Source organism: Humulus lupulus, chromosome 1 (assembly GCF_963169125.1).
Source record: "Humulus lupulus chromosome 1, drHumLupu1.1, whole genome shotgun sequence".
Classification (NCBI taxonomy): Eukaryota; Viridiplantae; Streptophyta; class Magnoliopsida; order Rosales; family Cannabaceae; genus Humulus; species Humulus lupulus.
In genome coordinates this window covers 8,501,855-8,519,841 of record NC_084793.1, presented here as the reverse complement: position 1 = coordinate 8,519,841, position 17,987 = coordinate 8,501,855, and the positions used below count along the sequence as shown (strand labels likewise).

General features: G+C 35.9%; 1 protein-coding gene across 1 annotated transcript; it reads left to right on the top strand.

Annotated features, from left to right (window-relative positions):
- The first annotated feature begins 4,838 nt into the window (after window positions 1-4,838).
- LOC133831725 (homeobox-leucine zipper protein HOX20-like) lies at window positions 4,839-5,765 on the top strand. Its single transcript, XM_062262159.1, has 3 exons — window positions 4,839-4,938; window positions 5,048-5,373; window positions 5,496-5,765. The coding sequence occupies exons 1-3, from the start codon at window positions 4,839-4,841 to the stop codon at window positions 5,763-5,765; spliced, it is 696 nt and encodes a 231-aa protein (XP_062118143.1).
- Window positions 5,766-17,987: the final 12,222 nt, after the last annotated feature.

Below are 17,987 nucleotides of genomic sequence, written 5' to 3'. Positions count from 1 at the left end.
TCCTTAAATTATGTTTATTTATTAGCGGCAGATTACTAGGGGCGGGACTGCTGGTATTAAATAAGCCAAATCTTTTATACCAGCGGAGTCCCGCCCCTATTAATCCGCTGGTATTAATATAATACCGGCGGGGTGTCAGTCCGCCGGTAATACCCCTAATCAACGACTGAGTATTACCAGCGGATTATTACTGGCGGAATGCCCTATTATTACCGGCGGAAGCCTCAGCCTCTAATACTCCTTTCTGTTATAGTGAGGTCACCCATCATGAAAATACTCCAGGTTAAGCACGCTTAACTTTGGAGATCTCAAGTGACAGGCTACCGAAAAAAGATGCATCTTGTTGACATATGTATTACTCATCAATCTATTTAAGTCATCTTCAACTGTGTAGTCCCATACCTACACAATTTTAGAATCATCACACTTGACCTTCCCCAAGCGATGTGGGATTTAACAGCTTTTACCTGGTGTTTTCCCCTGAGGAGCACGGGTGTGATTGTCACACATTTTTGGACCCTGTATTTTGTAAAATAGTTAAAATAGATTCCTAAACTTTAGGTAAAATGATTTTATTTTTATTTTAAATTATTAATTTAGTAAATTATTTATAATTTTAGCTCAGAAAACTTTGACTAAAATCAAATTTAAAGTTTTATTTGAACTATTTTATAAAACATGCCGTTCAAAAAATTATTTATTAAAACACAAATCCAATCAAATAATTGGACAATACCAAAAAGTATAAACCCTTTTTTATTTTCTTTATAAGATGTGGGAGAAGAGAAGAGATAGTCATTGTTTTCATTTGGGCGTCTATGCTTTAAATGCAAAATTAATATATAAAGCCTAGAAACAGGGGAAAATGAAACTAAAGGAGACGTGACAATCAAATAAGGTTGTTTTATGAAAAAAAAATCAAATAATTTTGTTAAGTTTTGTCAAGTGTGAGCTGTAATTTTACTTCAGTGGCAAATTATGATTTTTGGATAGGAAGAGAGACAGAAACCCCATATAGCTAGCAACATTTTTTTTATAGCAACATTCATTTTTTATATTTAATTGATTGATATAAAAATCTGTCAGATTAGTGTCAGTAATGTTTTGGTATTCTGTCATAAATTTATTTGAATCAATATGTGGATAGTAAATGTGTCAAATTTTAAGATAGACAGACAGGTTGAAGTAAAAGATTTGTATGCATGGACTGCAGAAATGAAAACTTTCTTTTATCTTTATGATTAATAATGGCAATTTTATAATGAGTAGTCGTACATGTATATAGGTAGACAATAATTCTCGTATAGACTTTAGGTTATCACCTCCTAAATAGTTTTCGGTACAAATTTTTTTATAACCGTTTATATTATACTTATTTAGAGTATTTTTCAAATTTTCAAAAAATTACGAATAATTTACAATACCGAAAATTAAGTTCAAACATATTGTACTCGTGCTAATTTTCTTTATACGCGTAGAAAGCAACATGTTTGAACCTAATTTTCTATACTGTAAACTATTCAGAATTTTTTGAAAATTTGCAGGATGTTTTAAACAACTACAACATATACGGTCATAAAAAAAATCATGCTAAAAACTGTTTACGGATTAAGAACACTGAAAAACCTTACCGATAAAATTTAAAGTAATGCCTTAGTATAAGAATTGTCTTATTTATATAACAGGGCACCTTATTACTTAAATAAATTAGAGCCCCAACCAAACCTAAAAGAAAAGGCAGTGAAGATCATATATGGATAATTGTTTATTCTCTTAAATGATTATGAAACGTGGGCCTTTGTTTGGATTCTATATTACTAATTTTGCCTAGCATACATAACGCATTATAACACTCGTATTAGGTAAAAGAATATATTAAGTAATACATAGTGCATTAAATTAAAAAACCTACCACTTTTCACTATCTTTATAAATGTAGAGAGAAAGGTTGTCAGAAGTTGATAGCTTAATTAATTGACGTAGCACGTAGTACGGAAATGATCGAGAGATATTAATTAGATCATCTTAATGAACCAGGTAATCAAAAGAGTGAATTAGTGAAGGTCTCTCAATATATATATATAATTGAGTGTTGCTATATGCCATCTTAAACTCCTAACACCACACCACATGAGGTGACATCTTATAATTAATAAGTGATACCTCATAATATTTATTAAATTCAAATAAGTGAGATCTGATATTGAATTACATCAATAATGGTATGACTACTTCCTTGTGGTGTTGGGCACCATTAGCGCCCTTTAGCAATCCTCTATATAATTATTGTTTTAATATGCTTTAGAAAGTAAATATATGATAATATATGTGTAGGTTATATATCAGAATTAATTGGTTATGAGTGGAGTAATTCATGATTTTATAAATAGAATAATGATTTTATACCCTTTTTATGTGGGATTCTCTTCAACATCAATCTTGAACGGGTGATCACAAGTGACTCTTTTGACTCACTCTCTCCAAATCATAAATGACTTGATCTTTTGGCTCAATATTTGGAGCGCATACTCGTTTTAATTTTTTTATTCTTTCTCATGATAACATATTAGAATATGGTTTAGAAAGTATGTATATGGTAAAAAGCATAAGTTTTATTGCAAAACCAATTAGTATTGAATGGACTAACTCATATACTTATAAATGACATAATTACCTTACATATATATCTTTATATATATTATAAATGTGAGTTTAACAGAATTTGTTGGTTTCCATTAGGTTTAACATTTTTTTTTTCTAATACTGTTAGTTTTAAATTCATCTAAATAAAGTAAATAAATTAAAAAAATAAAAAATCATCTAAATAAGGTAAATATATTGAAAATAAAAATAAAAAGTAATAAATGAGCCATAATAATTTCTTATCACATATTTCAAAATTTTATATTAAAGTATTTAAATTACTCTATCAATTATGTTTTCAAAACTATATTTGAAAAATAATTATGTGCTTAAATTTATTATTTTCTTTCTTTTATTAATTATTTATTTTTTCATTTAATGTATTTTGTTTATCCAAATATATACATTATAGTGACATAAGAAATAAATATATATTTATTATTTTGTCATTTATTTTTTTAATGAGAAATTATTTATTTTAATTGCTCTAGCCATTAATTAAATAATATATATTTATATATAAATTTTTGTTGGCTTTAAATTTTTTTAAATTAAATAATTAAAATTTGATCAAATAAACTTTTTAAATTCATAGTTTTAATTTAGAATTTTGAATATTTTATTATATTGAATATTTTTCCAAAAGAAAATTAGAAAAAAATATTTAATTTTAAAACTATAATCACCATATATAATATATAAATCAAAATATAAAAAAGTACTAAAATTTACATTATTATGAACACTGAATTTTAAACTAATAAACAACATCAAATAATTTACTTTAAAACTATATAGCACCATATTTTTATATGTAAAATGTGTGTTTCTAATAGATTCTTGGTTTAACATTTTTTTTTTAATTTTTAAAATGATCATATTATTTATTTTTTTAAATTGTAGACAATATTTTGGCTTAATTTATTTTAATATATCTATGTCATTCTTTTAATAATATACGACATTGTTTATTTATTTAAAATTTAAATGATAATAAAAATAAATTAATACATTTTTAAATAAAACTAAACAAACGTGCATTGTACGTTGCTTTTACCTAGTATATTTATACATATAGGTAGGAGAATTATTATTGTCCCTACTGGTAGCGACATTTTTGTTTTGACACATGAAATTGTAACCTAAATTTTTTATATAACGGTGTACATTGTAGTTATAATAGGCATCTCACCAGTTTTTGAGAATTTCAAAATTATTTATAATGTCGAAATTATGGTTAAAATAGTCAGTTACACGTGTGCATGATTTTTTTATACGCGTGTAAACTAGATTGTTTGAACCCTAATTTCAGCACTCTAAATTATTTGAAATTTTTTCGAAAATTGGTGGAATACTTGCTATAACTATTATGAATACTGTCATATAAAAAAAATTGGATTATAATTTTTCTATGTACTAAAAATAGAAACTCCTCTATGGTAGAGGCAAAAATTATGCTCCTACAAAAGAAACTCCTTATATATATATATATATATATAGAGGGTATTTCAACGGTGCATCTCTAAAAAAAAAAGGCACACGGGTAATTTTTTTTTTTTTTTTTTTTTTGTATTTTCAGCTAATGAATATAATCGTGTATATTATAGTTATTTAAAATATTTATAAATTTTAAAAAAAATTTAATGATTTACTATGGAAATAATAAATTTCAAATAAATTGTTCACGTGTATAAAAACTAGTTAGGCATGCCATATCATCTTTCTTCTTATATATATATATATATATATGCCATGAAACACCTGTCACTACTTTTCTCTCTCTCTTTCTCATTCATCGATCGATCCACATCACTTTTGAATACGGAGACAGAATAGTACTAACGCTGTTCCAAAAGGCCCACCCAAAAGAGGCAAAATTGGAAAAAGACAGAGAATTACCAGCTCACATGGAATCGATTGTCAACTTGTTCAGCTAACTCTCTTTGTACGGACAAAGAACCAGATGATGACATGGACGCCGGCCACAGTTGTTTGCACGGACAATATACATACATAGCTACCATAAATATGTATATATTATTGTACTCAATATAAGTTAATAATACTCTGTCACTATGTATATAGCTAGGTCTATTCAGTTGGACCCCTACAGTCTCTATTATAAGTACACTAGACACAGTTGCTGGGAGTAGTTGTAGTATATACGTAGTTGTGAAGATTAATTCAGAGAAAAAATGGATTGGAATATTAGCAATGCAAGACGAGGTGTTTCTCGAACTGGTTCTTCTTCCTATGGCTTCCCCTTCCACAAAGACTATGACTCGCATTATCAGGGTACGTAACCAAATATTCTCATTATTAATTAATGTATTATCTTTTAATGAGTTTGGATAAGTACGTACTTGTGTACATTTATATAAGCTTCTTTTGTATTTTTTTTAAGGTATGGAGAGGAAGCCGCATCAGCTGGCAATACTGTCAGAGATAGCACAAAGGTTAAATATCGGTCCTTGTATGGAAAAGAAGAAGAGAACATTAAGTAAGAGTCAGTTGGAGTCGTTGGAGAGGAGTTTTCAGGAGGGAGTGAAGCTGGAACCAGATAAGAAAATGAAGCTCTCAAGAGATCTTGGCCTGGAGCCTCGCCAAATCGCTGTTTGGTACCAAAACAAGCGCGCTCGCTTGAAAACTAAGCAAATCGAACGCTCTTATGAGGCCCTTAAACATGAATTTGATCGCATGTCTAAAGAAAAGCAGAAGCTTCAGAAAGAGGTGTGTGTGTGTGTGTGTACACATAAACCATACAGATATTTAAGCTCAAAAGCTAGCTCCTTTATTTATGGCATTGTTTTTAACTATATCTATGATTATATAAACTGGAAATTTCGGAACAGGTCGTAAAACTGAAGTGCATGCTACGAGATCAGAATGCATCTGGCTCGAAGCAAGTCCCCATGAGCGGAAATAGTTCTATGATCTCCAGAGAAGACATGGCTGAAAGCACGGCGGACGCCATTATTAGTGGCAGCTCTAACATGTCACAAGGAACTAATAATCATCACCATCATCATCATCATATTATGGCTTATCACCAGTGCAACCACATTTTCAATAAGGAGGAACACAGCCCCATCTCACCACCTTACTGGGGATTTTTTCCTTGATATTGCTATGGCTCTTGCCCTAGCTAATTTGAAAACAGCATGCGTACCTTTATTTATCGATTTAGTAAGTTTGGCTAGTTAGTTAATTAACGAATTATCAGTACTATTAATAGTTATTAGTACGTAAATTTGTACTATATTAATCTGTGTTTTGGCCAGCTATATAGGGTCCCATTTATGTACTAGTCACTTAACTTACTAGCTAGTCATAGTAAGTTTTTTCATTTTTTTTTTTAAATATATAAAATCCGAATTTAGATCTGGTTTTGGAACAATATATATGTTAATGTGACTGGAAAAATGAAATGGTAAAAAACAAAATATAGGGTTTATTATATACCCTAACATATACCTCTAATTAATTTTAGCCTACAATTTTGTTTTTTAAAATTCCATGCCATTTATTATATTGAAATAAAAGAAAATTCTTTACCCTAATTTTCGTCAAATTTAGTATTGTATATATATATTAATAAAAACTTATAAATAGATTTTAATTTAATACTATAAATAATAATAAATCTAATTAGTTTTATTTAAAAACAAAGCTAACAATTTTTTAAAAAAAATATTATATATATATTTTTTATACATACAATTATAATTTTTCATTAAAATGTCATTACCAAATTTGACGCTATAGGAAAAGGATTATTATTATTGTATATATCTTTTGAGTAAATTGCATAATTTGTTCGATATATATTTCAAAAAGAATAGTTATATCCCGTAGTTAATTACTCAAAAGTAAGTATAATATGACATAATCTGTTGGAATATTACTTTTAAAATGTCTTCGAAGAGAGATGAATTATTAAATGCAAGAGAATTTTGAGCTCATGATATTTTAAAACCAGTGTTGTTATTATTTGACACATTAACAGCATTTTCAATGGAATGTCAGAAAGTTGGTGTAATTAATGTTATATTTAACTAATTTTACAAAAAAATATAACTATAATGATGTTCCAAAAAGTGTGTCAAATTTGTCCCATGCTAAAAGTTGTATCAAATTTGGCACAAAATATAACATGAATCAAATTCGGTATATCAATAAATGCTAATTTTTTATTTACCATATTGTTACTAATTATTATAATTGAGTAGTTGACAATTAATGACTAACTATATACCATTTATTATTTATATTTTTTAATGACAAATTTCTTGGAGTACATAATTTGGATAATGAAAAGTAAAAAAAAATTGTATGTTCTCAATAAATATTAAATGAATTATTGACTTTTTTGTGTTAATTTGCATCTTATACATTGGAGTACAATTGCAAATATTTGGCCAAATATAGTGTTGACGCCGTTTTTCGTCTACAGTGAAATAAGAGCACGAAAACAATAATCAGTTGTGGCCAATAAAAATACGATAATACAAACGAGATTTTTTACGTGGTTCAGCAGTTAAATCTGCCTAGTCCACGAGTCTTTGTTATTAAACTTAAGATGATCTCTGAAAATTCTTCAAGAATGAATTCTCCAGAGTTTCTCTCAAGATCACAAAAATTCGGTCATTTACAATGGTGCATGACCTCTCTATTTATAGAGAATATTTCAGAATACTATCCCACATATTTTGGGAAGTTATTCTGTATATGCAAATAAATTTAATGGCATTCAAAGCCTGTAATCCTATAAACAAGGAAACGTCCCCTGAAGATCAGGGGGCGTATAACTGAACAATTAATATCCCTTGATTATAGGGGATATATAGCAATCAATGTGGACCGCGTCTCTCGTTGATGACTCACCAAGATATTCAAAGTTAATATCTTATATCGCCAATGCCCTATTCACCCAGGTATCTTATTGACTTTCGAACTATAGCATCTTCCCGAGATCACATGACTTCGAGCTCATACGGGTGTCAGGCTCGGAGCCCTAATCCGAGGCCATCCCGAGAACAGACGTACTTCGGGGTCTGTCTTTCGAGCTTGTGAGTATCCCGAGGCTACCATCTTTGAAGTCGTCTCTGCTTCGCAGGCTCGATGCCTAGACTTCGGACGTGTTCCAGATATTACGAATCCAGCTTTCGAGGTCACAATTCTTATGGCTCGAAATCTGGGTATAACATTTTGCCCTCTCAAAAGTATTTGTTCGAATCCAATGAGAATGAAACTTTTGAACTACTTTCTTCGGGAACCACACCGTCACATACTTGAAAATGGACACGTGTCAGTTGGGTATTGCTCATTCAAGGTACTCGAGTACCCTGGAAATCTGCCCACGATCGTTCGTCTGCCATGTTTCTGGTACCATCATATCATTAATCCCTATCTGTTGGATTTAATAAGGATTCTGTTCAATGGCTCAGATTGATCCTCTTTTACCATCTATATATAAGACCTTAGTCATCGTCTTCCTTTTATTTTACACTCATCAGAAGAAAGAGAAGAAGCAAAACCAGAAACTATCCCTGAGAACTTCTTGCTTGTGCATGTTTTCTCAGCCGAAGAAACAGAGGACCGCCAGTTTGTTCGAGACCGTGAGCTCATACCTGCAGCCTCTCCTTCAATCAACGATTTCTCTGCAATCGCCATCCTTGTGTAAGTATCTGATTGTCTTTTTGTTTTTTTTATGCCAGTTTCTGTCTGTGCTGTTCTTGTTATTCTTGTGAATGCACCAGTTTATTTTCTTAGTATGATACGCTAGGAAACTTTTGACCGATAGGCTTTCACGCTTAAGTCTCCATGCCAGGTTTAAATTACTGGTTCCAAATCCAGTTTTTGGTGTAGAACAAGGTCTTTTTTTTTTCTGGGTTTCAAAATTTAAAAGACATATCTTGCACTCCAAGCATTCTCCGAGCTTGTCCTGTCAAGCTCGCTATTCTTAAACCCTTGCATGCATGGCCCTCACCATTTTTTCTTTCTCGCTAGATGTCACAGAATCTGGAAAGACGATGGGGGTCGTTGCTGGCAATTCCTTACTCGTCAAAAACCCCGAGCCCAGAGTCGCTGTTTGCTCGGAATCAACGTCTGGTTCGCGAATACGATCTCGTGCGCGAACAGGAGGAGACCCGAGCTCACTATCGCCGCCAAATCGTTGAGGTCATAGAAAAGAAGAGGAGAACTCTTCGGGAGGCACTTTATCCGGAATCTAATTCAGGACCCAGGTCGATCCCCCTCGACCCTAAATTAAAAGTCACCATCGCGTATAGTCCGGGAGAGCTCCAATTCTCGTTGATGAGTGAACCTTCTACCTCGCAACCGAGGAGAGAATTTGTAACGCCCCAAACTCCAGGGACCGTTACAGTGTGCCTTGTAAACAGTGCTAAACTCGCTAATCGAGTCATTTGGCCAAAAAACGTGATCTAGGTATGATTAGCGATTTAGGGATGAAACATTTTGGTTAAGATGTAACGTTTCACTAGAACGTTTAATATATACATTGGGATCCTGAAAATAAAGTTTCAGAGTTTATTACAGAAAATATTTACAACGGGCCGTTCTAAGCGGCAAAACAGGGTTCAACCCTAGTTCCACTTTAAACCTCGGCCGTGGCGGACGAGCAGCTGCATATGTACACATCATCACCTAAGCTCTCCAACTCAAGGATGGTCCAGCTTCCTCTTGCCATTACGACCACGTAGCACCCGTGAGCCAAAGCCCAGCAAGAAAACACAATAAAGCGTGACATAGTCTCAACAACGATCATAATAACCATTCAGGACTATCAGTCCAAGCAAATAGGTGACAATAGCCAAAAGTCACAATAATGAGCATCGCTCCTTCTAGCCATGTGATGATAGGGTCACCAGGGCTTAACTGACAAGTAATCCTTTCGTAAGTTTGATTAGGACAGGTGCATGGTGAATGGTCACCAACATAACCTTCCTCCCAACCCTAGAGTCGTGCTATGGACAGCGTCCCTTGGCCATGTGACAAACAGCCACCGGGGTCATATACCTTGGCCATAAACATCTGGTCATAGACCAGGCAAGCGCTTATAGTTCTCATTGACCTTCCGGTCGGTCCAGCACTAATACCCCATATGAGTCATTCAATGCCGACCTCGATTGGATCCAATCTTTATTTGGCCCGGCGTTTATAACGCACTGCCACCTCTGACCCTTGGGTCGATAAAGCACGACCAGTGCTCAGCCCGTGGTGAACTTAACTAATAAGTCACAGCTTCACAGACGGATCTGACACCATTGTCGATTCTGACTAATAAGTCAGTGCCATACACAGGTAAGCCATGCCACCAAACATATATCACATGTCCAATATCCATAAACAAGGTATTCAGCATGCTTACTTAACAGATATCAGTACAATTAGGACTATGCATTAACACAGAGGCTCAAGCTCTGAACGATATCACACCCAGTATACAAAGCATGTCCTACACATGTTTCTTATGCATCATATGCAATATATTCAACAATCCAACATGCGCCAATAACAGCCATGCATGTCACGTTTAATAGTCAACTAACATGCACCAAGAATAGCCATGCATGTCATACATAATACTCAACCGACATGCATCAATAATAACCACGCATGTCATACTCAGTAATCAACCAACATGCATCATAGTATCCATGCATGTCACGTATACACAGGGTGCAGTTTTCTTACCTCAAATCCGAGCTAGAACCAATATAAGAACGACCCTTGAGAACGGTCAACCTTTAAGCCCTTAGCGGTCACCTAATCATAACCAAATATGGAACACCATCAATAACATGATAACCAAAGGTTTTCAAACCAATATCTAGCCTCCAAGAGATCAATCCAAACTAATCCAAGTAATAGGGACACTCCCGAGGCCCGTAGCTAAGTTCCCGGGGTCAAAACGAGCAAACGGGGTGAAAACAGGGCAAGGGCTGCGGCCCTAGCACCTTGGGCCGCGACCCCCAGAATTTCCAGGGGCAAGCGCCGCGGCGCCCCACACAAGGGTCGCGGCACCCAGCGAAACAGAAAGGCCACCTGCTAACTCGAGCTAGGGCCGCGGCGCCCAAGAACAGGGCCGCAGCGCCCAACCCAGAACCATTCTCCAACGTGTTTTCAACACTTCAAAGTCCCCAAAAACACACCTAAACATTCCCCAATCATCAAAAAAAAGTTCCCAAGCTTCCTAATACCTCAAAACCCTCAAAACCCAAGGTTCAAACAAACCAAAAACTCAACAATTCACAAAATCAATTCAAAGCTTAGAAACTCGAAATAACTCAAAACTTAAACTTCAACTACCTTTCATTGGGTTGTTTTCCGTCAAATCCTTCGGCTAAGAAGCTTCTATTCTTTCCTAGGATCGCTATGCCTCGACCCTCGCTTGATTCCGACTCCTAGAACTCAAGATATCTTCGAAAAAGCTCAAACGGTAAAACGGACCGTCGAGAGAGAGAACGAGAGGTTTCCTAATGTACGTTCTTATCTGACAAGCTACTTCAAGCTTAAGTAACCTCAAATAAAACCTAGTGCTCGGGGTCCCGAAAACACCCCCGGGGATACTATAGTCAAAACTTCCAGAATTCCATCCTGATCTCAAATACTCCCAATCCATCACCAAATAAACATTTCTATTACCCCGAAACTGACCCCGTTATGACAGAACCGCTAATCCATTATATACAACCGTCTCATGTCGAATAGCTCAAATATATCTCCATAATAATAAAATCTCATTCACAAATTACGATATGCACCCAATTTACAAATATGCCCTCAACAGGCCAAATTACCAAAATGCCCTCATAACTATAAATACTCCCATATGCATGCATTTACCACCATATAATAATATAATTCACATGAACATACATATGATTATTAAATAGCATAATAGATCAATTATGGCCCTCTCGGCCTCCTAATTAAAGTCCTAAACCTTATTAGGAAATTCGGGGCATTATAGAATTCTTCGAGGCCGAGCACTACTGGAGCTCGGTTACCTCGATAAATCAGGTAACTGATATCCTGGTCTTCCATGGCCTCAAGTTGTCAAGCTCCTTAAGGTGTCGAGCTCCAACCTCTAATGAACAAAGCTGCTACGCTCCAGGGAACGGAAACCCTGACAACAAGCTGAGGTATGCGGCATGGAGCCAGGAGCACATGAAGGCAGGAGCGCTACTGCCTCTGAAGTCTTTCTTCAAGGACTTCACGGACTTTGTTGGGTTGGCCCCGTTCCAGCTCAACACTAATTCTTACAGGGTTTTGTCTGCCCTGAGGTCGTTATACCACGAGTTGAAGTGGAAAGGACCTTCACCACAGGAGATTTTATATCTCTTCTGTCTGAAAAGCAACCCCTTCCAAGCTCGGGGAGGGGACGACTTCTACTATCTCTCGAGCTATCCCAAAGAGAAAAAGGTGTTTGAGGACCTTCCTAACCATCCACCTGACTTTAAGAAAGCCTTCTTCGGGACAGATGGCTTGTCCCCGTCTCGATGCTACTCATTCAGACGGATTCGTAAGTACTCCAACCTTCTTTATCTCTGTGCTCGGGCTTTTGTTTGTAGGTTTGTACTTAGTTGAAATGTGTCTTATTTTCCAGCCAATTTTCACTGTCCTACTCCCGACGACGCAATGAAGGAGCATAGAGAGACTCTGCTCCAACTCCCTTACGGCAGGAAGTCTCTCTCATACCTTTTGCATGACAGTAAGTGTAACGCCCCAACTCCTGGGACCGTTACGGTGTGCCTTGTAAACAGTGCTAAACTCGCTAATCGAGTCGTTTGGCCAAAATCGTGAACTAAGTATGATTAGCGGTTTAGGGATTAAACATTTTGGTTAAGATGTAACGTTTCACTAGAACGTTTAATATATATATACTTTGGGATCCCGAAAATATAATTTCAGAGTCTATTACAGAAAAATATTTACAACAGGCCGTTCTAAGCGGCAAAACAGGGTTCAACCCTAGTTCCACTTTAAACCTCGGTCGTGGCGGACGAGCAGCTGCATATGTACACGCCATCACTTAAGCTCTCCAACTCAAGGATGGTCCAGCTTCCTCTTGCCTTTACCTGCACCACGTAGCACCCGTGAGCCAAAGCCCAGCAAGAAAACACCATAGAGCATGATATAATATCAACAACGATCATAATAACCATTCAGGACTATCAGTCCAAGCAAATAGGTGACAATAGCCAAAAGTCACAATAATGAGCATCGCTCCCTCTAGCCATGTGACGATAGGGTCACCAGGGCTTAACCGATAAGTGATTCTTTCTTAAGTTTGATTAGGACAGGTGCAAGGTGATTAGTCACCAACATAACCTTCCTCACGACTCTAGAGTCGAAACTATGGACAACGTCCCTTAGCCATGTGACAAACGGTCATCGGGGTCATGTACCTTGGCTATAGTCATCTGGTCGTAGACCAGGCAAGCGCTTATAAGTTCTTCGACCCTAGGGCCGGTCTAGCATTAATGCCATAGAGCCATTCAATGCGTGATTCTCGACTTTCTAGTCGGTCCCTGACTAGTCAGTGCCATACACAAGCAAGTCATGCCACCAATCGTATACCACATGTTCAATATCCATAAACAAGGTATTTAGCATGCTTACGAAACAGATACCAGTACAATTAGGACCATGCACAACCACAGAGGCTCAAGCTCTGAACAATATCATGTTGGAAAAAACTTATACATGATCTTTATTTATTTTCATGTATATCTAATATTAAACAAATTAATACGAGATAGCCTAAAACATGTTTCTAAAATTGAATTCAAAGAGAAACAAATAATATAATACTTACAGTATACGCAGCGGAATTAAGAGTCCTTCCTTCAGTTTCTCTAACTCTTGTATCCTTTCTGTTGCAGAGTATTATCAAGAAACTGAACCGATCTTCTATTTTCTTCACGATCTTCCAATGTATCCTTAGAACCACCTAGACTAGTGTGGGCAATTCTCAACATATGAGATAGATATAGAGAGAAGAAGAGAAAATAACAAAGTGGCTTAGAAAAAGACTTGTGTTTAGAGAGAATATAAAACTATCAAAAAATCTGACTTGTAACTTATCTGCCGTCTCTAAAATCTTCTCTCTAAGCACTCCTTTTATAGACTCAATTAGGACATTTAATTTAATTAAAAAATCAATAAAATAACAGCCATTTTGAAGCCCTAGGTCGAAATTATCATGGGCTATAGGCCCGTGAAATTTCTCATTTGATTATAAGCCCATTGGACTTAAAATCAAGGCCTGTATTATTTTCTATTGATTTAATTAATTAAATAATTATTTAAATCCTTTATCAAATTAATTATTTATAATTTGAACCTTGATTTAAATTTATTTATTAATTTAGATACCAATTTATCTTAATTAATAAATCTGCCATAATTTCTCTTTTCTTCTCAAAATTACACAACTCTGTGAAACTATCCAAAATTGACCTGGTCAACTTTGATAATTCTAATTGATAATTAAATCAATTAATTGAGACTATCTACATGATTTTATCCAAGGTACGATGGGGACCATGGGCCTATGAAATCAAGCTCCAATAAGTTATCATAAATCTAACAAATAAATTTACTAACTTATTAATTCCTCGTGACTCCACTATAGACTTGGAATTGCACTCTTGAATTCATAGAACGCTCTATAACAAATATAGATACGCTATTAATTATCCATTGTTACAACCATAATTGTCACTCAATCCTCTATAGACGGTCTACAATGAGATAGGACTAAAATACCGTTTTACCCCTCATTGTATTTTATCCTTAAAACACTTAGTTCCTTGTAAATGATATTTCAGTAAACTAATTTAATTACTGAAATGAGATCTCTATCATTTAACACCTTGAACCAAACTAAAAGGAAACCATCGTTTCACTTCTTCATCAGAAGCTATAGATGTTCATATCTATGATTAACACTCCCATTCAATTATACTACCGAGTTCCCAAGATGTAAGTATGGGCTAGTCCGTAGGGTAAGCTGGTAACGAACAAGTCAAAGAACTCAAATAATACAATCAGTTAGAATACTAACCACTCACAATTGAGATTGAATTGATCTATGGTCAACTATATGATATGATTAGAATAGATAATAACGTCATGTTTTCTTATCTTATCAACTGTCAATATCGGTCCTGTCCGATGTAACATATACATCTGATTTTATCTACTTTGCCAATGTTCTGGAAAGAACATAACACTGTAATGTGTAAGTAGATCATATCGTAGATTGGCAAGTCAGTGTAAATTCGGTGCACTGACTAATCTTAGGACTAACTTATTTTGAACATATAATCATATTTATATTCCACTGTGATTACGTCACTATAAATAAGATTAGCTATTTGCTCGGGATTTAATAGAAGTTTATATTAAACAAATAATCATGAAAATAAAACATGTGAGCAAAGTGATTGACCAAGTCAAAAAATGATTTCTATTCTTTTATTGATAATAAAATGAGATTACAAAGAATTTGGGTTTTAATTAGGGCATAAAACCCCAACATATCATACCCGGTATACAAAGCATGTCCTAATCACATGTTTCTCATGCATCATATGCAATATATCCAGCAATCCAACATGCACCAATAACAGCCATGCATGTCATGTTTAATAGTCAACCAACATGCATCAAGAATAGCCATGCATGTCATACATAATAATCAACAGACATGAATCAATAATAACCACGCATGTCATACACAGTAATCAACCAACATGCATCATAATAGCCATGCACGTCATACATATACACAGGGTGCAGTTTTCTTACCTCAAATTCGAGCTAGAATGATTTAAAGAACGACCCTTGAGAACGATCAATCTTTAGTCCTTTAGCGGTCACCTAGTCATAACCAAATATAAGATACCATCAATAAAAATGGTCAACATAAGTTTCCAAACCAATATCTAGCCTCCGGGACATCAATCCCCACTTAACCGGGTACTAGGATCAACCCCGAGGCCTTAAGCTAGCATCCCTAGGCCAAAAACCCATTTTTGGCCAAATCTGCCTTGATGGGCCGCGGCTCACCATAGCCATGCCGCGGCTCATCCCCCTGACAGAGGCATAATTGCCTCAGAAACCACCGTAGGCCGCGGCTCATTACCCTGACAGCCCAAAAACTAGCAACGCACCAGCAAACTCCTCTGCGTTTTTCCTCTCAAACCAGCCCTTCAAATCAACTCAAAACCTCTTCCAAATACTCATTTAAACCTCCAAACATCACCCATAACTCCCCCTCATCAAAACCCAAGTTCCCAAACTCAAGAACTTCCATTAATACACAACTAACACATCAAAATCCTCAACTGAAAACTTAATAGAAAAACAAGGTATACCATGAAACTCATGGCTGGAACTTACCTCAAACTTGATTTCGAATCCCCTTTCATGGCTGAACCTAGTTCCTAGGCTCCCACCTTTGATCTCCTAGCTTAACTCCTCAATTTGGCCTCTCAAAATTCAAAGGGAAGTGAAGGGTGGAACATGTACGGGAGGGAGAGAAAGAGATGAGGTTGATGCTCTATTTTACACTTCTCCACAGCCTTCCAAACTAAATGAGCTGATATAAATCCTTAAGGTCAAAAGACCATAATGCCCCTAGACCAATTTAAAAGCTTCTAAACACCCCCAAGGGTAAATTTGCTATTTCCAACCTATACCGTTAATTATAATTAACGCTCTCCAATTCCCGCTATTATCAACATTCTCAAATGCCAATAAATCACATCCCGTTACCCTTTAATTCTCGGTAATGCTCTAATCATCAATTCCACCCCGAGACTCACCCCGAGCCCCGAACTAAACCCGTTATGACTAGACCGAACACTTGCATCTCATGATCGTCTCATGTCGATAAGCTCGAACCAATCCACCTTATAATGTGGCTATATTAACTAATCACAATCACACACCCAAAATATACAATTACGCCCACAGTGGCCAAATTACCAAATTACCCTCATAGTTAACATATGAGCCCATATGCATGAATTCACCATCATATAATAATTTAATTCATGTAAACATGCATATAATCATTAAATATTATAATAAATCAATTATGGCCCTCCCGGCCTCCTAATCAAGGTCCCAAACCTTATTAGGAAATTTGGGGCATTATAGTAAGCTTCGAGCTTGCGAGCTTTTGGGAGATGGCCAGTCCACCTCGGACTGGTCCAATAAAAAGTACGACCCCTGGGAGCTTGTGCCTTTGCCCACAGGCATCCTCCCTCCAAGGAGAGAGGTGAGGCCCTCGCCTCCAGCCGCCGAAGAAGCCCGCCATCGGGGAACGAGGCTAACGATGAAGCCTCGAGCTCAGACTCGGATGATCAAGGTAAAGTCATCCTTAGCTCGAAAATGTGGTCCCCCACCTTATTAAAGCACAAACCCGATAGGTTAGTTTTGTGCCCGGATGATAGGGACCACTTCTATATATGGACTTGGGTAGACGACCGAGTTCATAGGTTTGATAGTTGGCTCGGGAAGTATGACACCATGTACAGTCTGAACGGGGTGTGGGACGGGATAGCCGTCCAATACGGGACCAATGACTATAGGGACCTCTCGAGGTTGACGTCCACCTATAGGGAAGGTACTCCCCCCGCCTCTTCTGAAGATGGGGGAATTTCATGGTCTCAGAGCTCGACTTATCTCGAAGTAGGTTTAGATTCCAACTTATCGTCGATTATTTTTAGCTCGTTTGTTCCAAACCTATTAAGGTCGTGTTTGGTTTATAATCCATACACTTGTGTTTTTAATCTAGTTCACATATTTGGTTATATTCAAACATTTTTATCTTTTGATAATTTGGTTACGTCCAAACTATCTGAGCTCGCGTATCTGGTTACATCTAAACACTTCGCGCTTCTGGTTACACTTGCGTCTATTTCGTGCGTGTTATTTTATTTTTCAAGTTCATGGTATATATACCAATGATGCCCCCTTAATATCCTATGAGTGTGACCATAGGTTATTAAATTAAGAGAGATTACAAAAATAAAAAGAGATATAACATATTGAACGAAATAGATCTTTATTTGATGGAATTCAAAAGTAGACAAATTAGTACAGATAAACAATCATGGTTACATGCAACACTCTTCCTATACTATTGATAGTAAGGTCTTAGGTGCTCGCCATTCCATGCTCGCGGTACCAGGCTCCCATCCAACCTTGCTAGTTTATAAACACTGGGCTGGATGACTGACTCTATCTGGTATGGTCCTTCCCAATTTGGCCCGAGCACACCAGCTGCTGGATCTCGTGTTGCC

Bases quoted from the DNA above. Each gene is read 5' to 3' on its own strand.
- LOC133831725 (XM_062262159.1), top strand. From the start codon at position 4,839: ATGGATTGGAATATTAGCAATGCAAGACGAGGTGTTTCTCGAACTGGT. The intron at 4,939-5,047 runs GTACGTAACCAA...ATTTTTTTTAAG, and splicing joins CTATGACTCGCATTATCAGG to GTATGGAGAGGAAGCCGCAT. The intron at 5,374-5,495 runs GTGTGTGTGTGT...ATTTCGGAACAG, and splicing joins AGCAGAAGCTTCAGAAAGAG to GTCGTAAAACTGAAGTGCAT.